Source organism: Salvelinus namaycush, chromosome 15 (genome assembly GCF_016432855.1).
Source record: "Salvelinus namaycush isolate Seneca chromosome 15, SaNama_1.0, whole genome shotgun sequence".
Lineage (NCBI taxonomy): Eukaryota > Metazoa > Chordata > Actinopteri > Salmoniformes > Salmonidae > Salvelinus > Salvelinus namaycush.
In genome coordinates, this window is record NC_052321.1 from 21,117,191 (window position 1) to 21,143,521 (window position 26,331).

General features: G+C 44.4%; 1 protein-coding gene across 4 annotated transcripts in view; it reads left to right on the forward strand.

The window, feature by feature from the left end:
* LOC120060295 (palmitoyltransferase ZDHHC14-like) overlaps nt 1–26,331 on the forward strand; it is a 95,522-nt gene that overhangs the window by 25,265 nt on the left and 43,926 nt on the right. For all 4 annotated transcript variants that reach the window (XM_039009484.1, XM_039009487.1, XM_039009486.1 and 1 more), the window contains exon 3: nt 13,733–13,893. In XM_039009484.1, coding sequence (XP_038865412.1) covers nt 13,733–13,893 — 161 coding nt within the window. The remainder of the gene's footprint in view (nt 1–13,732; nt 13,894–26,331) is intronic.

Consider the following 26,331-nt stretch of genomic DNA (forward strand, 5'->3'; position numbering starts at 1 on the left):
TATTCACCCTCAGGAAACTAAAAAGATTTGGCATGGGTCCTGAGATCCTCAAAAGGTTCTTCAGCTGCAACATCGAGAGCATCCTGACTGGTTGCATCACTGCCTGGTACGGCAATTGCTCGGCCTCCGACCGCGAGGCACTACAAAGGGTACTGCGTACGGCCCAGTACATCACTGGGGCTAAGCTGCCTGCCATCCAGGACCCCTACACCAGGCGGTGTCAGAGGAAGGCTGTAAAAATTGTCAAAGACCCCAGCCACCCCATTCATAGACTGTTCTCTCTACTACCGCATGGCAAGCCGTACCGGAGTGCCAAGTCTAGGACAAAAAGGCTTCTCAACAGTTTTTACCCCCAAGCCATAAGACTCCTGAACACGTAATCAAATGGCTACTCGGACTATTTGCGTTGTGTGCCCCCCCCACCAACCCTTCTTTTACGCTGCTGCTACTCTCTGTTTATCATACATGTATAGTCACTTTAATTATACATTCATGTACATACTACCTCAATTGGCCCGAACAAACAGTGCTCCCGCACATTGGCTAACCGGGCTATCTGCATTGTGTTATTTTTCACTGTCTTTTTGCTGTTGTCTTATTTCTTTACTTACCTATTGTTCACCTAATACCTTTTTTGTACTATTGGTTAGAGCCTGTAAGTTAGCATTTCACTGTCGCACGTGACAAATTGATTTGATGATTTGATTTGACATTCAATATTGTTTAGATGGTCAAATATTTAATTGAAACTTAAAAAATACATTTTCAAAATCGAATAGTCTATAGGCTGCAAAAATAGCTTACATTTATTTAGTAGGCTAATAGCTACTCAAAGGTTTACCAGCCGCACAGGTTTAAACTTTATATGACCGCTGTATAGTCTAATTGAATGAAAGCCTGAATTAATGTAATAACTGATAATTCAGTAAACTAATACCTACTTGCACTTCTCCAGGCTGTGTATCCATCTACCAGGTTGTTGTCCTCCTTGTCCACGATGACTCCAAAATCCTTCTAAACTGGGGATTTGACTTGCGCAGCATCTGTTTCCACAATGGTGTGTTTCACGATCATAACCTTTTTTCTTTCTTCTGTTAGAAAGCTAGGAATCAAGGAAAATAAGCTTGGCAACACATTGTCACGAGGTGAAGGGAATTTTTCCCTTCAAATGGGCAAATTTAAATGTTTCAGCTCCGCACATAGGCCTACCAATGGACTGTTCCCTGTTCCTTTTTCTTGCTGCGTGGCTGGGAGCCTAGGCTGTGTCTGCCTCACTGCTCACAGCCTAATGGAATTCGCAACACAATTCAACACAACTAGCTTCTTGGTTTGTCAAACAAATATTTTGATTTTAAAACGACCTGCAAAATAATTGTTCTGAACCGCGAGCCGGCCCGCAGGTTGAAATGTTATTAATTCCACCCGCCAGCTGATTTTATTTGTTAAATTTTTTGGGGGGGTGGTCACCCACGGTTCCCTGTGGTTATCTAACTTGATGCAGGACTCTACTCTACATCTCCTTTTGGAGATATTTGTTACACGACTGGAATGTGATGTGAACACAAGCCCTAGAAGAGGAGGTAGTTTGCTGCTTTGGTCAAAATGGACCAACTGCTTCACTTACGGTCTTTGCTATCGCTGACCTCTGTGCACACTGATCTCACAGGCCAAGAAACAAGTTAACCCTTTCCTGCACAGAAAGTGACCCAGTTTGTTTATTTTGTATTCTCTGTTTTGATTTGGCAGTCATAACTTCATGCAGGGCAGAACATTTTCCCACGGTTGGATTTTTTAAATTTCTATTCACAGAGCGCTCACGTAGAGAAATACAGGAACTTTGGATATATCCAATAACTTTGAATATTATTTTCTTTATTCTTGTTATGAGAATCCAAATTCAGTAGGCCTAGTTTGCGTGAGACAGTGGACCTTTATCACGATCATTGTTCTTGTTTGAAATGTCCTGGACCAGTGCAAACCTAGATTGATATTAGAAGCAGCACAGTGAGAGAGTTATAGAGACATGTTTAGATTTCAGTCTAAAGCTTTCAACATGGGCTAATTCAGCCTGCTCTGAGAACCTGATCACTTTAAGGAACGTAAGCTGGGTGGGGTTCTGGCATATTACCCTTAGGCTACATCATACATTAACCCATGCACAAATACACAAAACAACTCAGTCGATGATCGTCAGACTGCAGAAATGTTTATCAGATTTCTGTGTACTGTGTAATGACATGTGGCAGGGGAAATAACTCAATTCACTTTGTGCTAAACCACAGAAAAAAACATGTCTTGAAAACTGAGAAGAGGAAAGTTATGCCAAGAGACAACAGAAGTTATAAAAGACATCCCCCACCCACATATCAAGCCAAATTGTCTCCCTACGCTGTAATGACTTCCATCTTGTTTGCTGCCACAATTTCGATATCAAAGCGAAAGCTGAATTCAGACTCCTCTATAACTTGATGGTTTGTTGGAATGAAAAGGATTTGAATGTATTTCATCATACACTCTCCATCATACCTCTTTTTACCCGTCTTTCTCTTCTTTGATGTTGCTGTCAGTTTACTCGGTTCACTTGTGTGGTTGTTTCCACAGTAACCACTTTCCCTCTGAAAATTCCCCATGATTGACAGTGAATAGTGTCCGTCTCCATGGCAACAATAGGCTAACCCTTTCAAAGTCCTGGTTTATTTTCAGAGTTTGGCACTGAACTGAAATATAAGGAATGGTGGAGAACTGTCCCATTTTTTTTTTTTTTTAGAAAAAAAAAGAATGTCCCACTACAAAGGTCATGGGCCTCATCAGCCATTTCGATTAGCCAATTCTTCAGAACGATGACCACATCAATGTGTCCAAGGCTACAAATTGAAAGTCTTGAGTCTTGAAATTGGTGCAGTAGATGTAGATCCATGTCTGTGGGGAAAGTAAAGGCCTGATGTAGCAGGGTCTGCCCTCCTTAATGGCCTCAGCTTGGAATCTGTCCATCTCCATCACCCTGTCACTCCTTAACACACTGTGACCTGACTCTTTCGCCATTACATGTGGCTTGTCTCCCAGCGGCAGAGGCAGTAGTTATCGGCGCATTCGGGAAGCACACTCCTTTAGTGTCTGTCAGTAAACTTTGCATTTAGTCTACACAGTCAGGAGGGCGTCCATGGGTTGAGATATTGGATGATGTACACTGCTCAAAAAAATAAAGGGAACACTAAAATAACACATCCTAGATCTGAATGAATGAAATATTCTTTTTAAATACTTTTTTCTTTACATAGTTGAATGTGCTGACAACAAAATCACACAAAAATGATCAATGGAAATCAAATTTATCAACCCATGGAGGTCTGGATTTGGAGTCACACTCAAAATTAAAGTGGAAAACCACACTACAGGCTGATCCAACTTTGATGTAATGTCCTTAAAACAAGTCAAAATGAGGCTCAGTAGTGTGTGTGGCCTCCACGTGCCTGTATGACCTCCCTACAACGCCTGGGCATGCTCCTGATGAGGTGGCGGATGGTCTCCTGAGGGATCTCCTCCCAGACCTGGACTAAAGCATCCGCCAACTTCTGGACAGTCTGTGGTGCAACGTGGCGTTGGTGGATGGAGCGAGACATGATGTGCTCAATTGGATTCAGGTCTGGGGAACGGGCGGGCCAGTCCATAGCATCAATGCCTTCCTCTTGCAGGAACTGCTGACACACTCCAGCCACATGAGGTCTAGCATTGTCTTGCATTAGGAGGAACCCAGGGCCAACCGCACCAGCATATGGTCTCACAAGGGGTCTGAGGAGCTCATCTCGGTACCTAATGGCAGTCAGGCTACCTCTGGCGAGCACATGGAGGGCTGTGCGGCCCCACAAAGAAATGCCACCCCACACCATGACTGACCCACCGCCAAACCGGTCATGCTGGAGGATGTTGCAGCAGAACGTTCTCCACGGCGTCTCCAGACTCTGTCACGTCTGTCACATGTGCTCAGTGTGAACCTGCTTTCATCTGTGAAGAGCACAGGGCGCCAGTGGCAAATGCCAAATGTCCTGCACGGTGTTGGTCTGTAAGCACAACCCCCACCTGTGGACGTCGGGCCCTCATAACACCCTCATGGAGTCTGTTTCTGACCGTTTGAGCAGACACATGCACATTTGTGGCCTGCTGGAGGTCATTTTGCAGGGCTCTGGCAGTGCTCCTCCTGCTCCTCCTTGCACAAAGCCGGAGGTAGCGGTCCTGGGTTGTTGCCGTCCTACGGCCTCCTCCACGTCTCCTGATGTACTGGCCTGTCTCCTGGTAGCGCCTCCATGCTCTGGACGCTGACAGACACAGCAAACCTTCTTGCCACAGCTCGCATTGATGTGCCATCCTGGATGAGCTGCACTACCTGAGCCACTTGTGTGGGTTGTAGACTCCGTCTCATGCTACCACTAGAGTGAAAGCACCGCCAGCATTCAAAAGTGACCAAAACATCAGCCAGGAAGCATAGGAACTGAGAAGTGGTCTGTGGTCACTACCTGCAGAATCACTCCTTTATTGGGGGTGTCTTGCTAATTGCCTATAATTTCCACCTGTTTTCTATTCCATTTGCACAGCAGCATGTGAAATATATTGTCAATCAGTGTTGCTTCCTAAGTGGACAGTTTGATTTCACAGAAGTGTGATTGACTTGGAGTTACATTGTGTTTTTTAAGTGTTCCCTTTATTTTTTTGAGCAGTGTATTTTGTGCTCGGGTTGAACGGTATCCAGACCGTCATACTGTTTTCTGTACCATACCGGCATAAATGTTGTTACCATAAGTGCAAAAAAAAGGCATGTTGTATTTTGAGCCTTAAAATCAAAGAAAATAGGTTTTGTGGTTGGAATTGCAGTATGTATTTAGTTTGAACAATTTAAATGAGCTAGCATGAGACTGGTTTCGTGTAGACAAACTGTTGCTTAGCAACCGGATAACAACGTGTTCTGTGGAGAGAAAGTAATGTTGTTTGGGATGCTCTGGATCAACGTGTATGACAGCATGTTCCAGTTCCAGCCAATATCCAGCAACTAAAAGCTTGACTAAATACCCTCTTTGGCTGTCCTTGGTTCAGATTATCATGAACAGTTTGACAGGAAAAGCACAGAGCAGAAATGCTTACAAATTTCCAAGAAAGTCTTGAAAGCTACGCCGACCTTGCTTCGCAGTGATGGGCTGTGGAGATATGGCCTCATATAAGCCTTGTAAAAGCGCTTCACATCCCTAGTGATTTCTCATTAGCTCTGGTAATTGCTGGATTCCTCAATGCGATATGTGTGACCAATCAGACTGAATGGAAGCCAGATTGAATGGGTAGATGAAAAGAGCTCCAGTAACGAATTTGGACATTCATTTTTGTTTCCTAGAGATTTGACATGTCTCCGTCTGCTTTTTCTGGCTAAATGGACTTGCAGTGTAGGGCTTGAGAGACTGCCCCTGAAACCTTTCCACTAGTCATTGCATTTAGATTTCTTTCTTGTCAAACCGCTTTGGTCAGTAGTGTAGCCTAGTGCTTTTCAAACAATTAGGCCTACCTTGTTTTACTCCTCGTCGTGATTCCCTTAGTTCTTCATGTCTTACATTTTCAGGCACCTGTCTCTTTCTAAGGCATTGAACTGTTAAACCTTGTCCATTCCCTACAGATGACACCAGCTCACCTTGAATGGATTTCATGTCACAGTAGGTCCTGTGGGTTTCCCTTCACTTTAGCTGGAGCAAAACAGGCAGGGATTATAGGCCTCTCCAGCCTGCTGTGTGTTGTAAATTCAATCGATCAGCAAGCCTTGAATCTGGCCTGCATTGACAGGGATAAACACACGAGTGCTTAGGGCTCAGAATGCTTTATCACCCTCCATTACTGTGTGAGCTCTCCAGAGCAAGGAGAAATACGAGCGGTAGGGACCAGAGATTCAGGTCATCTGTGAGATTTATTCATCTGCCCACTCTGGTGTACTACTACAGATGTAGAATCAAAATTTAACCAATATTGTCGCAGCAAAATAATCCTGCAGCAACAGGATTTTAATGTTTAGTCCATAATGTTGCTGGATTGGTGGTTAGACTATTACCTGGCCAAAATTTGGCAACATGAAAAGTGGAGTACTGTTATTAATATAGCCTAGTGGTTAGAGCGTTGTAGTATCCCCGAGCTGACAAGTTAAAAATATGTCGTTCTGCCCCTGAACAAGGCAGTTAACCCACTGTTCCAAGGCCATCATTGAAAATAAGAATTTGTTCTTAACTTTTTAGGGATAGGGGGCAGCATTTTCACTTTGGATGAATAACGTGCCCAGAGTGAACTGCCTCCTACTCTGTCCCAGATGCTAATATATGCATATTATTATTACTATTGGATAGAAAACACTCTGAAGTTTCTAAAACTGTTTGAATTATGTCTGTGAGTATAACAGAACTCATATGGCAGGCAAACTTCCAAACAGGAAGTGGAAATTCTGAGGCTGGTCGATTTAACTCATCGCCTATTGAAATCCCAGTGGAATATGGATCTGTTTGCACTTCCTACACCTTCCACTACATGTCAACAGTCTGTAGAACGTTGAATGAAGCGTCTACTGTGATGTGGGGCCGGATGGGAGCTGTTTCAGTCAGTGGTCTGGCAGATTGCCAGTTCCTGGTCAAGCGCATTCCAAATGATATCGTCTTGCGTTCCATTACTTCTAGAGACACAAACGAATTCTCCGATGGGAACGTTATTGGATATTTATGATAACAACATCCTGAAGATTGATTCTCTACTTAGTTTGACCAGTTTATTCGATCTGTAATATAACTTTTTGAAGTTTTCGTCGGAGTTCGCCTGGATCTGCGCAAGCGTTTGGACATGTGTACTAAACGTGCTAGCAAAAGTAGCTACTTGGACATAAATAATTGACATTATCGAACAAAACAACAATTTATTGTGGAACTAGGATTCCTGGGAGTGCATTCTGATGAAGATCATCAAAGGTAAGGGAATATTTATGATGTAATTTCGTATTTCTGTTGACTCCAACATGGCGCCGTCTCAGATTTATTGCATGGTATGCTTTTTCCGTAAAGTTTTTTTGAAATCTGACACAGCGGTTGCATTAAGAACAAGTGTATCTTTAATTCTATGTAAAACATGTATCTTTCATCAAAGTGTATGATGAGTATTTCTGTTATTAGATGTGGCTCTCTGCAATTTCTCCGGATATTTTGGAGGCATTTCTGAACATGGCGCCAATGTAAACTAAGATTTTTGGATATAAATATGCACATTATCGAACAAAACATACATGTATTGTGTAACATGAAATCCTATGAGTGTCATCTGATGAAGATCATCAAAGGTTAGTGATTAATTTTATCTCTATTTCTGCTTTTTGTGACTCCTATCTTTGGCTGGGAAAATGGCTGTGTGTTTTTTGGACTTGGCGGTGATCTTACATAATCATATGATGTGTTTTCGCTGTAAAACATGTTTTAAATCGGACACGATGGGTAGATTAACAAGATGTTTATCTTTCATTTGCTTTATTGGACTTGTTAATGTGTGAAAGTTACATATTTCAAAAAAATATTTTTGAATTTCCCACACTGCCTTTTCAGCGGAATGTTGTCAGGGGTTCCGCTAGCGGAACGCATGTCCTAGAAAGGACATTTGTTCTTAACTGACTTGCCTAGTTAAATAAAGGTTAAAAAAATAAATAATTAAAAGTGAGTGTTTTCGGTGAATTTGTGTATATCAAGAAGCTCATCTGCATTTCCTGTTGTGCAGAGAAATTATCAGTAACAAAAGAGTGATCAAATTAAAATCATACATCAGTAGTGATAATAGCCTATCCCAAAACAATAACAGTGTAAGCTTAGTGTGGCCTCTGGTTGTCTGTATTTTTTTGATGGTGTGCTGAGAACTAAAGCTCACTTTTTAATATAACACAATTGATTTTGACTTTGTTTGATCCAATTATCTGTTCAGCTATGTGAAAATCAGACCGCCTTCCTACAGTTATTTTGAGCCTCATGGTTTTGTATGGGCTGTCTGTTGGACCCTGGATAAGTGGGATGAATCGGTTTGGTGTCTATTGTTATTTTCCCTCCGCCAAACAAGCCGCACATAAATAGTGCATACATTCTGTTCCTTTCTGGTACTCCACCATGACAACACAACAGCAATTTGACCTTTCTGTTTCTCTCCAAGGCTGTGCAGATTAGGTCTCAGTGCAGGGATCTATACTGTTTAACCTCTCTTGTAGCGTCCCACCTGGCCAACATCCGGTGAAGTTGCAGAGCGCCAAATTCAAAATACAGAAATAGTCATAATAAACTTTCATAAAAATACAAGTGTTATACATCGGTTTAAAGATTAACTTCTTGTTAATCCAGCCGCTTTGTCAGATTTCAAAAAGGCTTATGGTGAAAGCATACCATGTGATTATCTGAGGACAGCGCCCTGCTTACAAAAGCATACAAACATTTTACAACCAAGTAAAGGAATTACAAAAGTCAGAAATGGTGATAAAATTAATCACTTACCTTTGAAGATCTTCTTCTGGTTGCAGTCACGAGTCCCAGCTATACAATAAATGTTTGTTTTGTTCAATAAAGTCCCTCTTTATATCCCAAAAACTTTTGTTGGCGCGTTTTGTTCAGTAATGCACTGGCTCAAAGGCGGTCAAAACATGTAGACGGAATACATCCTAATACTACCGGTAAAGTTTGTCGAAACATGTCAAACGATGTTTATAATTAATCCTCAGGTTGTCTATTAGATACTCTATAGGCATTCAAATGAAAACTACCCACATCAAAAAAATCCACTTCCTAGATGGATTTTCCTCAGATATTTGCCTGCCATATCAGTTCTGTTATACTCAGACATTATTTTAACAGTTTTGGAAACTTTAGAGTTTTCTATCCAATACTACCATGCATATGCATATCCTAGCTTCTGGGCCTGAGTAACAGGCAGTTTACTTTGGGCATGTTTGTCATCCAAACTTCAAAATACTGCCCCCTACCCAAGAGAGGTTAACAAACCCAGGATGCATCAAGAGCAGAAAGGAACAATCACTCTGCTCATCCTAGCCTGGGTTAACCCTCCCACAGAGGGGCAGGTTAGTGTCCACAGGTATCTGTACCATCCATATGATGACAGCAAAAAGACATTCAAACTGTAGTTTCATTCCATCTTGCTTAGCGGTTTCCATCATTAAAAGCAGACAATGGCACTGGATTAATGGACACACTATTGGACTGCTATGGTCAGAGTGAATGACTCTTAGTTCCACTCTGGCCTTCTATACTGCAGGGTCATGGTGGTGATGGGCTATATATATCAAGCTCCAGCTCTAGCAGGGCTCAAACTTGGCTCTGAGGATTTGGCCTGGTAATGGATTACATCGTCAGGCAGGGCAGGAGCAGGCCTCTGGAGTACATCTTCCTCACTGTAATCTCTCCTCACAGGGACAGCTGTGCTCAGAACGACATGATCTCTCAACAGACAGAGGTGGAGGGGGATCCACTGGGTCTGTACTACCTCATGGGAATGAGAGCTTCATCATGTAGTGGGTTGTATGCTTTCATAGTCAGTCTCTTTGCAACTCCATTGCTACACCATCTCCAGTGCACTTAATCGTGGGTCTCCCTCTCCCTCTCTCCCAGACTATGTCAGAGAGGGTGATGATGTCAGTGAGTTGGTATGCTCACCCTTGGTTGAGCTGTAGAAAGAGTCTCACTATGACCTGCCTCTGGTCTGTAACTCTGCTATACCCTCTGCTCTACCAGCATGTGACTGTGGAAGAGTCGGTGCTCAGACACACATACACACACACAGACAATTTCCAGGCACACAGCAGATCACATTTAGTCCATATCTGGCAGAACAGGAACCATGGGATATTAGCCCAGCCAGCCCTGCTATTATCCCATCATTGTGCAGAGTAGACCCTAGCTGATGTCCCAGACAACAGGACAGAGGACACTACCACCATGTTTCATCCACACGGCTTTACTTTTACCCTCACTTTCTGTGGGAACTCATTTTCTCTGTTGTTCTGGGAACTTGGTGAAACAGGAGCTACTTTCGCTGTTACTTGATCACTTTTTATAGCAGGTCCAGATTTGGTGTGTTAGCCAGCTGGCGACAGCAACTGCTGGCCAGTCGTGGTATTAATAAAGCTTACAGGATGTAGTGTCCTCCAGCTGGTCTGGCAGCAGCCTTACTGAGGGATGGGAACTTGGGAAGGGGGTGGGCATTGACCAGGGTGTGCCCTGGGGGCAGGCCAGCAAGCCAGGCACATGCAGCCATCTGATGCAGCCACCCAGAAAAGACACCCAGAAAAGACAGCCAGTGGATTGGAAGACTGTCAGTCACACCCCCAATCTGCCAATCAATACCCACCTCTCACATCTTGGCCAAAATTCTTGAAGTTTTGGCTGCATTAATTTATGCTAGTTGACGTGAGATGGTTACTTTTTTACCAGCCAGTGTTTGAACATTTGTTGGATCCTTAGCTTCAGCTTTGGACTCCCATCCTCCACTCAAGCACCAAAGAATGGTAGGCTTATAATAGTGTGGCCAGGTTGGTGGGAGTGCTGGCTTCCACCTTCTGACCCTGGCTGTCACCCTGGTTCTGTAGCACCGTGGATATGGCCAGGCTCCCAAGGTGTTGCCATCTGGAGAATGGTGATGGAACAGGCCTGCCATAACTCTGCTGGATAGTCAACCACCAATGCTCCCTGATTCACAATATCTTTGCATACCTAGTACGGTTTTGCCAACATGGCCATACTCATAATCGTATCTGTAAATGCACAGTTTATAGTCGGATCAGATGATATTGGTGATCGGAGAAAAAAAAGTTTTTTAATATGCCTAAGTAGATGTGGGCAAAATACCTCCCTGCACGTTCTCACTGCAAATTAGGTGTGTGTGTGTGTGTGTGTGTGTGTGTGTGTCTTGCTGTCACTCAGCGTTTTCATTATTTGTACGTATTTATTTTTTACTTGCCCCGCTTGTAAGATATTTTACACATTTATAGCTTGATAGCAAACGTCCTTGCTGTGTGATTTATCATAGTAGCAGGCAGCAGCAATCTATATTATCAGACCAAAAACATTGAGGAAAAGTGATCGGGTGAAATTATGGAGAAATACAACTTCACTCTATCCAATCAGAGCAATCAATCAAATGTATTTATAAAGCCCTTCTTACATCAGCTGATGTCACAAAGTGCTGTACAGAAACCCAGCGTAAAACCCCAAACAGCAAACAATGAACCTAGGAAGAAACCTAGAAAGGAACCAGGCTATGAGGGGTGGCCAGTCCTCTCCTGGCTGTGCCGGGTGGAGATTATAACAGAACATGGCCAAGATGTTCAAATGTTCATAGATGACCAGCCGGGTCAAATAATAATAATCACAGTGGTTGTAGAGGGTGCAACAGGTCAGCACCTCAGGAGTAAATGTCAGTTGGCTTTTCATAGCCGATCATTCAGAGTATCTATACCGCTCCTGCTGTCTCTAGAGAGTTGAAACAGCAGGTCTGGTACAAGGTAGCACGTCCGGTGCACAGGTCAGGGTTCCATAGCCGCAGGTAGAACAGTTGAAACTGGAGCAGCAGCACGGCCAGGTGGACAGGGGACAGCAAGTAGTCATCAGGCCAGGTAGTCCTGAGGCATGGTCCTAGGGCTCAGGTCCTCCGAGAGTAAGAAAGAGAGAGAGCATACTTAAATTCACAAAGGACACCGGATAAGACAGGAGAAATACTCCAGATATAACAGACTGACCCTAGCCCCCCGACACACAAACTATTGCAGCATAAATACTGGAGGCTGGGAGGGGTCGGGAGACACTGTGGCCCTGTCCGATGATACCCCCGGACAGTGCCAAACAGGCAGGATATAACCCCACCCAATTTGCCAAAGCACAGCCCCCACACCACTAGAGGGATATCTTCAATCACCATCCTGAGACAAGGCCGAGTATAGCCAACAAAGATTTCCACCACGGCACAACCCAAGGGGGGGCGCCAACCCGGACAGGAAGATCACGTCAGTGACTCAACCCACTCAAGTGACGCACCCCTCCTAGGGACGGCATGGAAGAGCACCAGTAAGCCAGTGACTGTAATAGGGTTAGGGTTAGAATCCCAGTGGAGAGAGGGGAACCGGCCAGGCAGAGACAGCAAGGGCGGTTCGTTGCTCCAGTGCCTTTCTGAGTATCGTAACGGATATGGGTAAGCAGGATGAACGTAGAGCCCGCCCTGTTCTTTACAGACAGGCAAAGTAACCAGTTGAGTTCTTTAGACCACGTAGAACCTCGCACATGACTGACATGAGAAAGGTGTGTGCTGGCACCTGAGTCCTTTTTCTTCGATCACAGCTAATTACAAAAAATACTCTGATCATAATCGTATCCAGAAAATTGCCCATATCCATTACGATACTCGTTTTGTCCGACTACTAGTCAGACCCCTATTACCTAGTCTTTCCTAGCATGCCATGTTTTTAGGTTCTCACATAGTACCATCTAACAGTGATGGAAAACATGACTATAGATCATTTCCCCTCTCGTCTCACCTCTGTCTACACATACAGGGATGTATGCTACCTTTCTCCCACTTATCACTCTCAGCAACCTATCACTATCACTGCCTTTCTAGCTTGGCCTTTATGATCAAATGTGATTTTGCTTGGCATTGACTTTCAAACCACAATCAATGAATGAGAGTGTAAGTAGCGTAAGTACTCTGTGAACGTCAGCACTGCTGTCCTCCCGCTGCAGGCATTTTCCCTCCTGCTGTTGAACATCATACTAATGGAATAATGTCTCCCTCTCACCTCTCTGTGCCCTGTTCCATGTCATCTATCCTCATAACAATCCATCCTCTCTGAGTGACTAAAGCATGTTTAGGATCACCTCTCCCTCTATGTTGTGAATTTGGGGACAGTTCATTAATGAGCGCTTTTGTTAATTACATTTTTTGGCGTGTGTTTGAAATTATGAACGGTTTTACCAGTCTGATCAGGTGCTGTTCCTCTTCCTTCTATTCCTGGGCTACAGTGGGCATATCATTCAGATGGGCTAGTGTGGTACAGAACTTTTTGAGCAAGGCTCAACTCTATAGTACAGTTTTTCATAGTAAGTGTCCGACTTAAAGTAACAGAATGTCATTTTGTTTGATAAACCATAAGGACTCCACGTCACACGGTCATTAATATCCCTCTCAAGGAATGCTGCCTCACATCTGCCCCCACCCCCAGCTCCCCGTCAGTAATGAAATCGGAAGTGACAGTGCATGGCCTGGCCATATCAGTTCTAATAAAGCGATTACAGTAATAAGTACCTGCAAGATCAGACCTAACTAATGGGATAAAACTCAGTGATGTGTCATTAGATCAGATTACAGGGCAGACACTGGGGAAGCCCTGGCCCAGGGGGAGGAGGGTGCTGAGGGGGTGGGATGGAGACAGACGTCCGGAGAGCTGTCTGTAAACGGAGGTCATGAGTCTCCACATCTAATATCTACGCTCTGCTTTGAAATGGGGCTGGGCGTGGAGGATAATTATACCCACTTCCGAAACGACACTTTCCTGGCCAGAAAACACGTGCCGACGATTCTCATGATGGTCGTATGTTTGACTTAGTGCAGCCTGCTCTGAATACTTCAGTACTTGCATACACTGAAGATCTCTGAGTCTAACTCTGCCTCTCTCTCTCATCTTTCTTTCCCTTAGCTGTCCCTTCCTGTCGGTGCAGCTCACCCCAGCCATCCCAGTGATAGGGGGGGTGCTATTTGTCTTTGTGCTGGGGACTCTCTTCAGGACCAGCTTCAGTGACCCGGGGGTCCTGCCCCGAGCAACACCTGACGAGGCTGCAGACCTGGAGAGACAGATCGGTAAGAAGACCTCTATTAGTTCTATGTACTGTATTTATCCCTCCTTCTCAATCATCCCTGTCCACAAACACTCCCTCCTAGGGGTGTGAACATTACAACGTTTAAACCAAATTGGGATCCTTAACATTAAGAAAATTCCCTAACCTTTTTGTTGTTGCAGAAAGTAAACAGCATAGTGCCCTCAAATGCAACTCTGGACCTGGAAGCCAGTTCCACTGCATTTGATCATTTTCCCCCTCTAATCAGGGACTGATTTAGACCTGGGACACCAGGTGCTAGCAATTCATTATTATCAGATAGAACAGAAAACCAGCAGGCTCTGGACCTCGTAGGGTAAGAGTTGAATAGCCCTGGCATAGTGGGTCAATTTCAGCAACAACTAAGAGCGTTGAAGCGTGAGACTAACTTCTCTGTTTTAGTGCCCTGGCTACCACACTGTGAACAGCGTGAAGCAAAGCCATGCACGTTCGCAGGTACTGTGAGAGCAAACTGTTGCATCTCGCTCATCTTTAAAGCCTAATCACTGATGATAGGCCTTGTTGAGTGATATTGCAAGCCAAGAAATTGCTACATACAGAATTCCATTGCTGTTGATTGAAGATAGATGGGCCTAGTGCACAGTTCTGATTCTGTATGCTTGGTGACCTACCTGCCTGTACTGTGCCCCTCTCCTCTCTCTCTCTGAAAGATGCAAGTGTTTGTGTTCCCGGAAGTGTGGCAAACTAATCGGTCTCCTCCATCCCAAAAATACTGAATCTCAGGAGTCGATTCTTAGGGGAATAAAATTTTGACACTCAGAAATGGGAGTCGACATCGTGAGTCGATATGCAAGGAGTTGAGGAATCAGTTATTTTGGAGTCGACTCTACACTACTACGTCATCGTCATTTACAGTTGAGAAAATGGCAGAGAAAGGCAAGCGACAGCAGCAAAGTCCTGTATGGCAATACTTTTAGAAGTTAAATGAGGAAATGCAAACATTGCGAGGTGTAATTAAGGTACAGTAATGGTAGTACAGGTGCAATGCTTAACCATCTGAAATGGACTCACCTTGAGACGCAAATGTGGAATTTTCTTAATGTTTTAACAGGAAACCATTTTTTTTTTTTAAATTTGTCACGTCCCTACTCAATCACACACGTGTCTCGCACACGTCCTTCTTTTCCTCCCTCCTTCCTTCTCTCATGTCCTCACCATATCTTTCCCCGTCTCCCTCCTTCCTTCTCTCATGTCCTCACCATATCTTTCCCCGTCTCCCTCCTTCCTTCTCTCATGTCCTCACCATATCTTTCCCCGTCTCCCTCCTTCCTTCTCTCATGTCCTCACCATATCTTTCCCCGTCTCCCTCCTTCCTTCTCTCATGTCCTCACCATATCTTTCCCCGTCTCCCTCCTTCCTTCTCGCATGTCCTCACCATATCTTTCCCCGTCTCCCTCCTTCCTTCTCTCATGTCCTCACCATATCTTTCCCCGTCTCCCTCCTTCCTTCTCTCATGTCCTCACCATATCTTTCCCCGTCGCCCTCCTTCCTTCTCTCATGTCCTCACCATATCTTTCCCCGTCGCCCTCCTTCCTTCTCTCATGTCCTCACCATATCTTTCCCCGTCGCCCTCCTTCCTTCTCTCATGTCCTCACCATATCTTTCCCCGTCGCCCTCCTTCCTTCTCTCATGTCCTCACCATATCTTTCCCCGTCTCCCTCCTTCCTTCTCTCATGTCCTCACCATATCTTTCCCCGTCTCCCTCCTTCCTTCTCTCATGTCCTCACCATATCTTTCCCCGTCTCCCTCCTTCCTTCTCTCATGTCCTCACCATATCTTTCCCCGGCTCCCTCCTTCCTTCTCTCATGTCCTCACCATATCTTTCCCCGTCGCCCTTCTTCCTTCTCTCATGTCCTCACCATATCTTTCCCCGTCGCCCTCCTTCCTTCTCTCATGTCCTCACCATATCTTTCCCCGTCGCCCTCCTTCCTTCTCTCATGTCCTCACCATATCTTTCCCCGTCGCCCTCCTTCCTTCTCTCATGTCCTCACCATATCTTTCCCCGTCGCCCTCCTTCCTTCTCTCATGTCCTCACCATATCTTTCCCCGTCTCCCTCCTTCCTTCTCTCATGTCCTCACCATATCTTTCCCCGTCTCCCTCCTTCCTTCTCTCATGTCCTCACCATATCTTTCCCCGTCTCCCTCCTTCCTTCTCTCATGTCCTCACCATATCTTTCCCCGTCTCCCTCCTTCCTTCTCTCATGTCCTCACCATATCTTTCCCCGTCTCCCTCCTTCCTTCTCGCATGTCCTCACCATATCTTTCCCCGTCTCCCTCCTTCCTTCTCTCATGTCCTCACCATATCTTTCCCCGTCTCCCTCCTTCCTTCTCTCATGTCCTCACCATATCTTTCCCCGTCGCCCTCCTTCCTTCTCTCATGTCCTCACCATATCTTTCCCCGTCGCCCTCCTTCCTTCTCTCATGTCCTCACCATATCTTTCCCCGTCGCCCTCCTTCCTTCTCTCATGTCCTCACCATATCTTTCCCCGTCGCCCTCCTTCCTTCTCTCATGTCCTCACCATATCTTTCCCCGTCTCCCTCCTTCCTTCTCTCATGTCCTCACCATATCTTTCCCCGTCTCCCTCCTTCCTTCTCTCATGTCCTCACCATATCTTTCCCCGTCTCCCTCCTTCCTTCTCTCATGTCCTCACCATATCTTTCCCCGGCTCCCTCCTTCCTTCTCTCATGTCCTCACCATATCTTTCCCCGTCGCCCTTCTTCCTTCTCTCATGTCCTCACCATATCTTTCCCCGTCGCCCTCCTTCCTTCTCTCATGTCCTCACCATATCTTTCCCCGTCGCCCTCCTTCCTTCTCTCATGTCCTCACCATATCTTTCCCCGTCGCCCTCCTTCCTTCTCTCATGTCCTCACCATATCTTTCCCCGTCGCCCTCCTTCCTTCTCTCATGTCCTCACCATATCTTTCCCCGTCGCCCTCCTTCCTTCTCTCATGTCCTCACCATATCTTTCCCCGTCGCCCTCCTTCCTTCTCTCATGTCCTCACCATATCTTTCCCCGTCTCCCTCCTTCCTTCTCTCATGTCCTCACCATATCTTTCCCCGTCTCCCTCCTTCCTTCTCTCATGTCCTCACCATATCTTTCCCCGTCTCCCTCCTTCCTTCTCTCATGTCCTCACCATATCTTTCCCCGTCTCTCTCCCCTTCCCTCTCTCATGTCCTCACCATATCTTTCCCCGTCTCTCTCCCCTTCCCTCTCTCCCTGACCTCCACCTGCTATGCCCAGACCAGTGGTCATGTTAGCTGTGACTGATGCCTCTCCCCCTCGGGTGGTGGTGTGCCAGTTGTCCCCTGGCAGGTCAAAGGTCATCTAGTCTCACTATGGAGCAAGCTTCTGACAGTCTGATGCCTCTTCTGCTGCTGTGGGCTGAGCCAGGAGGATCTCTCCTACTCCTCTGACATCTCCAGAGAGATAACCGAGAGCAGACACAGTCAAACCTAGCTCTGATCTCCTCGGTCTCCTGTAAGCCTCTCGAGAAGAACCTAAACCAGAAGAGCCGTTCTGAGCTGCTCTGTGGAATGAAATGTTGCTTAGTTATAGAAGCTGCCGAGTCTGGAGCTTCCCTGGATGATGATGAAATATAGAAATGCTATTGTATGTTGGTGTTTGTTCAAGTGTCTCTTTGTCTGGCGGGCAATCCGGGTTTTTCCTCTTTCATTGAGACCTCACATTTGACACGAGACGTGATCAACTTTAAGACCAATAAATACATTTGGAAGTATAGACCTATATCGTTTCTCTCACTTTTGATAGACTCTAGTTAAGCAGCTTTTGGTGAAACCTAGCTCCTGTACTTTCCCACTGTGAATCTCTTATATGATAATCTATATACATTAACTCCTTACAGATACTGATTGTACAAAACATTAAGAACACCTGTTCTTACCATTACAGACTGACCTGGTGAAATCTATGATCCCTTATTGATGTCACTTGTTAAATACACTTCATCTACACTTCAATCAGTGTAGATGAAGGGGAGGACACCGGTTAAAGAAGGATTTTAAACCTTGAAACAATTGTGACATGGATTGTGTGTGTGTGACATTCAGAAGGTGACAAAATATTTAAGTGTCTTTTGAATTGGGTATGGTAGTAGGTGCCAGGCGCACAGGTTTGTGTCAAGAACTGCAATGCCGCTGGGTTTTTCAAGAACAGTTGAAAACAGTTTTCCGTGTCTATCAAGGATGATCCACCACCCAAAGGACATCCATCCAACTTGACACAACTGTAGGAAGCATTGGAGTCAACATGGGCCAGCATCCCTGTGCAACGCTTTCAGCAGTCCATGCCCCAACGAATTGAGGCTGTTCTGAGGGAGAAAGGGTGTGCAACTCAAGATTAGGAAGGTGTTGTTAATGTTTTGTATACACAGTGTATTATGCTCTTATCTGTGTCAGGAGTCTGAATCAGGAGTTTTTCTTCAGGCCCTCGTTAAACAAACAGCAGAGTGGTGTTTTTATTCATCTTGTTTGTAGACTTAAGCTTTGGGAGGGAGGGGAGGTACTGTATGGTCACACAGAAAGGGCTCAAAGCTTTGGGAGGGAGCGGAGGCATGGTAGCACAGAAAGGCCTTGGAGCACCAGCTTTGAACAACACCGGTCATTTGGGATGATTATCAAATTATTGATTTGGAGAATAAACAAACTATAGGGTTGAAAAATGAACAATGTTGATCCAAATAAAACACTCGCTTTTCCCCCCCCCTTCAGTTAATGTCAACGTGTGTGGCATTAGAGGATGCACTCTGAATGAACTCTGCCCTGCATCTGCTGTGGGAACTTGAGCCCATTACACCTCTTCAAAACTACATCTCCCATGTTCAGAGCAGTGGCTCTGTCAGCTCTGTAGTCCATCCCAGGAGCACCTACCACTACCATGCCCATGTCTGTCATTGTCAGTGTCCAAACAAATTGCCTCTTGTCCAGGTCTAAGGGTATATCTGTAGTGGTGTACCAAGCATTGATTTGCTGCTACCTAGATCCAGCCAGAACTGTGTATTTACCTCTTCTTGATAGAAACCTCTGGATCCAGCTATTGCACAATGATGATTTTAGGAGCATGTTGGGGCACGCTATACCCATCCAGCCCAAGTACAGAGTATTCCTCCAGTTTGTGAAAGCTGCAGTCCTGACTAATGCTACCCATACAACCACCTCAGGCTATAGCTCTTTTTTTCAGGATTGCCAGGTTCAACCCGCTGACAGAAAAATATCCCTGGTTGTTCTGATAGTGAGGAGAGAGGAAAAAGCCATGTTAAAGGTCCAATCAGCTATTTAAATAACAACAAAGCGCACTCACCGCCACTGTTTTGGTAAAAAGCTGAAGGATGGGGCTGGAGAAATGTAATCATTCTCAAATTCATAAGCTGCTATGGATGCAAGGGCGGACCATCCATGATATCAAAATGATAGCTTTAACCATGTTTTGAGGCTTTAAGGGGTTTAACATTTACTTTGTTTTACTCCAATATTTGTAAACAATCTTATGTTTTGGGTTCTGATGGGGGTAGGACAGTTCAACTAAGATCATGAGGCATTTGTAAGTTTATATTCTTGAGTAAATATAATTAATTTACAAGTCCATAAATGGATGTAGCAACTGCTGATTGACCCTTTTAAATGCCATCTCTCTGACTCTCTGGTCCCCCCCCCAACCATTGCCCACTGTAATGCTCTATTCATGGTGTGGCTGGATGATATGCAGATGCATTAGAGCACATCTGTTAGCACTTACCCAGATCCAGCTCCTACAAGGAGTTGGCATCCTCTGCTCTGGACGCTCACTCACTCTCTGTTTCTTTGTTTCGTCTCTGTCTTCACTCCATCTTCACATTCCTGGATCCATCTTTCCCCGCTTTCTTTCTTTCACTATATTGCATTAATCCCTCTGGCCTGCTCTCGTTCACCAACTACTCCATCTCCCTTTCCATCAAACACACACGTACGTCAGGGCTCATTCCTCACATTTCCAGACTGTATTTCTCAGGCTGACTGTTGTACTGTTCCCATTCCTCCTCAGCCCAGACAGCCATGCTCTCCTCTCCTCCAGTAGTGCAGCATCCTTATATAACTATACACACACACACACTAACTGCAAGTCTCTGAGGAGAAGACTGGCATTGTCTGCAGAGGAGCAAGCCTTGTTTTCTCTTATTAGTGGAGCTCTGTGTGTGTGTGTGCTTCACAGCATTAGGAGAAGGTGTGAGTATGCAGTGTTGACATAACATGGTTTGTTGTGTCTGCTCTTTTTCACTGGATTGATTATCATTCCACAGCCCACTCTGCTGCTGGAATGAAATAGTCGCTTTCTTTACAGCGTATGGTGTTATGAAGCTGATGATTTGGTTTTAACTGTCAGTGTTAACAGAGCTGTAACTGCCGACACAGACTGGAAACTCACTAGTAACTCGGCTCCATGTCATCATCTCCCTGCCTGCCTGGGTTAATATGTTGTGGGAAAATACCAGTGTCTGGCAGCACGTCTGTAAATGGGCTGATACAGCCACCACTTCAACTCAAATTTCTGTGTTTTTATTTTTACAAGCCCACATTGTCTAGCAGTGTTGATGTTTGAAACAGACTCCTGGGCCTATGAGAGATGAGAAAACATAGTATTTCACCCAAAAGCTGTTATTGTTGACCGTATTTTGGTTCTGTTTCTTTGTTGTTTTTAATTAGTTTGATTCCATTTGAAAGACAGTGTTGTTGAAGGTGACGAGCCGTGGGTTCACAGGACCAGGTCTGGTGTTTGGGTGAGTGAATTACTAAATATAGGCACATTGAGTCATGGATCTGGTTCTTCTGGAAAAATGGAGGGACTGGGTCACAGAGGGAGAGAGATGTACCCCCCTAGACACAACTACGAGAACATAACCAACAAAAACGGGTCACAACTCCTGCAGCTCTCTCACATGTTGGGTATGTACATAGTCCATGATAGGCTTTGAGGGGACTCCTACTCTAGGTACACCTATAGCTCATCACTTGGCAGTAGTAGGTCTTACTGTAGACTACTTTATTACTGACCTCAACCCAGTCTCTCAGAGTGTTCAGTCAGCCCACTTGACACCCCTATCAGATCACAGCAAAATGACAATCTACACTACCATTTGGGGTCACTTAGAAATGTCCTTGTTTTTGAAAGAAAATCACTTTTTTTTGTCCATTTAAAATAGCATCAAATTGATCAGAAATACAGTGTAGACATTGTTAATGTTGTAAATGACTATTGTAACTGGAAACGGCTGTTTTTTAAAATGGAATATCTACATAGCCGTACAGAGGCCCATTATCAGCAACCATCACACCTGTGTTCCAATGGCACGTTGTGTTAGCTAATCCAAGTTTATCATTTTAAAAGGCTGATTGATCATTAGAAAACCCTTTTGCAATTATGTTAGCACAGCTGAAAACTGTTCTGATTAAAGAAGCAATAAAACTGGCCGCCTTTAGACTAGTTGAGTATGTGGAGAATCAGCATTTGGGGGTTTGAATACAGGCTCAAAATGGCCAGAAACAAAGTACTTTCTCCTGAAACTCGTCGGTCTATTCTTGTTCTGAGAAATGAAGGCTATTCCATGCGAGAAATTGAAGATCTCATACAATACTGTACTACTCCCTTCACAGAAAAGCGCAAACTGGGTCTAACCAGAATAGAAAGAGTGGGAGGCCCCGGTGCACAACTGAGCAAGAGGACAAGTACATTAGTGTCTAGTTTGAGAAACAGACGCCTCACAAGTCATCAACTGGCAGCTTCATTAAATAGTACCCGCAAAACACCAGTCTCAACATCAACAAGGAAGAGGTGAGTCTGGGATGCTGGCCTTCTAGGCAGAGTTCCTCTGTCCAGTGTCTGTGTTCTTTTGCCCATCTTAATCTTTTCTTTTTATTGGCCAGTCAGATATGGCTTTTTCTTTGCAACTCTGCCTTGAAGGCCAGCATCCCGGAGTCGCCTCTTCACTGTTATCTCAAGTTGAGGGAGCGTGCAATTGGCATGCTGACCTCAGGAATGTCCACCAGAGCTGTTGACAGAGAATTTAATGATTATTTCTCTACCATAAGCCGCCTCCAACGTCGTTTTAGAAACATTTTCAGTACGTCCAACCGGCCTCACAACCGCAGACCATGTGTATGGCTTCTGTGTGGGCGGACCTCCACATCCGGCTTCTTCACTTGCGGGATCATGAAAGACCAGCCACCTGGACAGCTGATGAAACTGTGGGTTTGCACGACCAAAGATCATATGGGAAGCTCATCTGCGTGTTCATCGTCCTCACCAGGGTCTTGACCTGACTGTAGTTTGGTGTTGTGACCAACTTCAGTGGGAAAATGTTCACCTTCGATGGCCACTGGCAGGTGGGAGAAGTGTGCTCTTCACGGATCAATCCCGGTTTCAACTGTACCGGGCATATGGCAGACGTGGGCGAGTGGATTGCTGATGTCAACGTTGTGAACAGAGTGCCCCATGGTGGTGGAGTTATGGTATGGGCAGGCAACAGCTATGGACAATGAACACAATTGCATTTTATCGATGGCAGTTTGAATGCACAGAGAACATGACGAGACCCTGAGGCCCATTGTCGTGCCATTCCTCCACCGCCATCACCTCATGTTTCAGTATGATAATGCACTGCCCCATGTCGTAAGGATCTGTACACAATTCCTGGAAGCTGAAAAATGTATGTTCTTCCATGGCCTGCGTACTCGGACATATCACTCATTGAGCCTGTTTTGAGAAGCTCTGGATCAACGTGTATGACGGCATGTTCCAGTTCCCGCCAATATCCAGCAACTTCAAACAGCCATTGAAGAGGAGTGGAACAACATTCCACAGGCCACAATCACCAGCCTGATCAACTTTATGCGAAGGAGTTGATTTGAATTGGTAGTAGAATGAGTTGGGATTATGCCGGTTCATTGTTTAGCTACATGTCTAAACAAAAGACACCATTTTATTAGATGATTACATGACCCATCAAGTTAGACAGGTGTGTATGGGGGTGATTATGGCCGTCTATTGTATTTCATGAACGTGTACATGTCTAGACAACAGTGACCAATCCACTTAGCCAGATGTGGCTGGGAGGTGGTTGTAGCATTTCCTTCACATGACCCATCAATTTAGAAAAGTGTGTCTGGGTAAGCGTCATTTTAAAATATTTTTATATGGTCACTTTCTGTTTTTGATATTTCTATTATGCAAATATGCAAGTAACCATTTCACTGTACCGTTTACATCTTTTTGTATCCTGTGCATGTGACAAATAAACTCTTTACCAGAGACGGTAATGTGAAGAACATGACTTTCACCAAAGTCAGATTAGAATATAGGCCACGGACTAGATAGTGTATTGTTATTTGGAGTTTTTCCTTATTTTAGGCTACTACATTTATCACTTTTAGTCTTGAAGTCTTTGGTTCTGTACAACACTACTTACTCTGTTTAGCACATGGCCTCACATGTGAATCCTTAAAGAGATGGGTGGTGCTAAGACTTAAGAGGGTGTGAACGATACTGAATTGGTGTAGACAAACAGGAGCTCTCCAGTAGGCGTACCAAAACATTCAAGAGCCATTTTCTCAAAAGTGGGGTTACAAGTTTATCAACTTTCAAAGCCGAATTACTTTCCCATTGTTCCTCAACTGCAGTGTATGATATGCCACTTTCTAGCTCGGAGTCTCTACTTTTATCCAATGTAAAAAAAAAAAAAAAAAAAAAAAAAAACTTTTCAAATTTTGCTACATAGGAGCGAATCCAGGTTGTGGGTCAAATATATCAATGAATTGGCGCGGGCACTAGAACAGTGTGCAGCACCCACCCTCACCCTACTGGACTCAGAAATTAAATGTCTACTGTTTGCAGATGATCTGGTGCTTAGCACCTAGATCTTGTGCACAGATTCTGTCAGACTTTGGCCTTGACAGTGAATCTCAGTAAGATAAAAAATAATGGCGTTCCAAAAAAGGTCCAGTCGCCAGGACCAGAAATACAAATTCCATCTAGACACCGTTGTCCTAGAGCACACGAAAAACCATACCTACCATGACCTAAACATCAATCAATCAAATGTATTTATAAAGCCCTTTTTACATCAGCAGATGTTACAAAGTTCTATACAGAAACCCAGCCTAAAACCCTAAACAGCAAGCAACGCAGATGTAGAAGCACGGTGGAAAAACACAGGTAACTTCCACAAGGCTGTGAATGATCTGAGACAAGGCAAGAAGGGCCTTCTATGCCATCAAAGGGAACATAAAACTCAACATCACAATTAGGATCTGGCTAAATATAATTCGGTCAGAACCCTCTATGGTTCTGAGTTCTGGGGTCCACTCACTAACCAAGAATTCACAAAATGGAATAAACATCTAATTGAGACTGCATGCAGAATTCTGCAGAAATATACTTTGTGTACAACGCAAAACCTCAAACAATGCATACAGAGCAGAATTAGGACTATAACCACTAGAGGTCGACCGATTAATCGGAATGGCCGATTTAATTAGGGCCGATTTTCAAGTTTTCATAACAAATGCACATTTGTGGCCTGCTGGAGGTCATTTTGCAGGGCTCTGGCAGTGTTCCTCCTTGCACAAAGGCGGAGGTAGCGGTCCTGCTGCTGGGTTGTTGCCCTCCTACGGCCTCCTCCACGTCTCCTGATGTACTGGCCTGTCTCCTGGTAGCGCCTCCATGCTCTGGACACTACGCTGACAGACACAGCAAACCTTCTTGCAACAGCTCGCATTGATGTGCCATCCTGGATGAGGTGCACTACCTGAGCCACTTGTGTGGGTTGTAGACTCCGTCTCATGCTACCACTAGAGTGAAAGCACCACCAGCATTCAAAAGTGACCAAAACATCAGCCAGGAAGCATAGGAACTGAGAAGTGGTCTGTGGTCACCACCTGCAGAATCACTCCTTTATTGGGGGTGTCTTGCTAATTGCCTATAATTTCCACCTTTTGTCTATTCCATTTGCACAACAGCATGTGAAATTTATTGTCAATCAGTGTTGCTTCCTAAGTGGACAGTTTGATTTCACAGAAGTGTGATTGACTTGGAGTTACATTGTGTTGTTTAAGTGTTCCCTTTATTTTTTTGAGCAGTGTATTTTTAAACCTGCATATTTAGCTAAAAGAAATCCAGGTTAGCAGGCAATATTAACCAGGTGAAATTGTGTCACTTCTCTTGCATTCATTGCACGCAGAGCCAGGGTATATGCAACAGTTTGGGTCGCCTGGCTCATTGCGAACTAATTTGCCAGAATTTTACATAATTATGACATAACATTGAAGGTTTTGCAATGTAACAGGAATATTTAGACTGACGGATGCCACCCGTTAGATAAAATACGGAACGGTTCCGTATTTCACTGAAAGAATAAATGTTTTGTTTTCGAGATGATAGTTTCCAGATTTGACCATATTAATGACCTAAGGCTCGTATTTCTGTGTGTTATTATGTTATAATTAAGTCTATGATTTGATAGAGCAGTCTGACTGAGCGATGGTGGGCACCAGCAGGCTCGTAAGCATTCATTCAAACAGCACTTTCCTGCGTTTTGCCAGCAGCTCTGCTGTTTATGAATTCAAGCATATCAACTCCCGAGATGAGGCTGGTGTAACCGATGTGAAATGGCTAGCTAGTTAGCGGATTGCGCGCTAAAAGCGTTTCAAACGTCACTCGCTCTGAGACTTGGGAGTAGTTGTTCCCCTTGCTCTGCATGGGTAACGCTGCTTCGAGGGTGGCTGTTGTCGATGTGTTCCTGGTTCGAGCCCAGGTAGCGGCGAGGAGAGGGATGGAAGCTATACTGTTACACTGGCAATACTAAAGTGCCTATAAGAACATCCAATAGTCAAAGGTATATGAAATACAAATCATATAGAGAGAAATAGTCCTATAATTCCTATAATAACTACAACCTAAAACTTCTTACCTGGGAATATTGAAGACTCATGTTAAAAGGAATCACCAGCTTTCATATGTTCTCATGTTCTGAGCAAGGAACTTAAACGTTAGCTTTCTTACATGTTACATATTGCACTTTTACTTTCTTCTCCAACACTTTGTTTTTGCATTATTTAAACCAAATTGAACATGTTTCATTATTTATTTGAGGCTAAATTGATTTTATTGTTAAAATAAGTGTTCATTCAGTATTGTTGTAATTGTCATTATTACAAATACATTAAAAAAATCGGCCGATTAATCGGTATCGGCTTTTTTTTCCCCTCCAATAATCGGTATCGGCATTGAAAAATCATAATCGGTCGACCTCTAATACCCACTAGTTATCAACAATCCAGAAAAGAGCAGTTAAATTGTATAACCACCTAAAGGAAGTGATGCCCACACATGCCACCACAAAGCCCACCCTACAG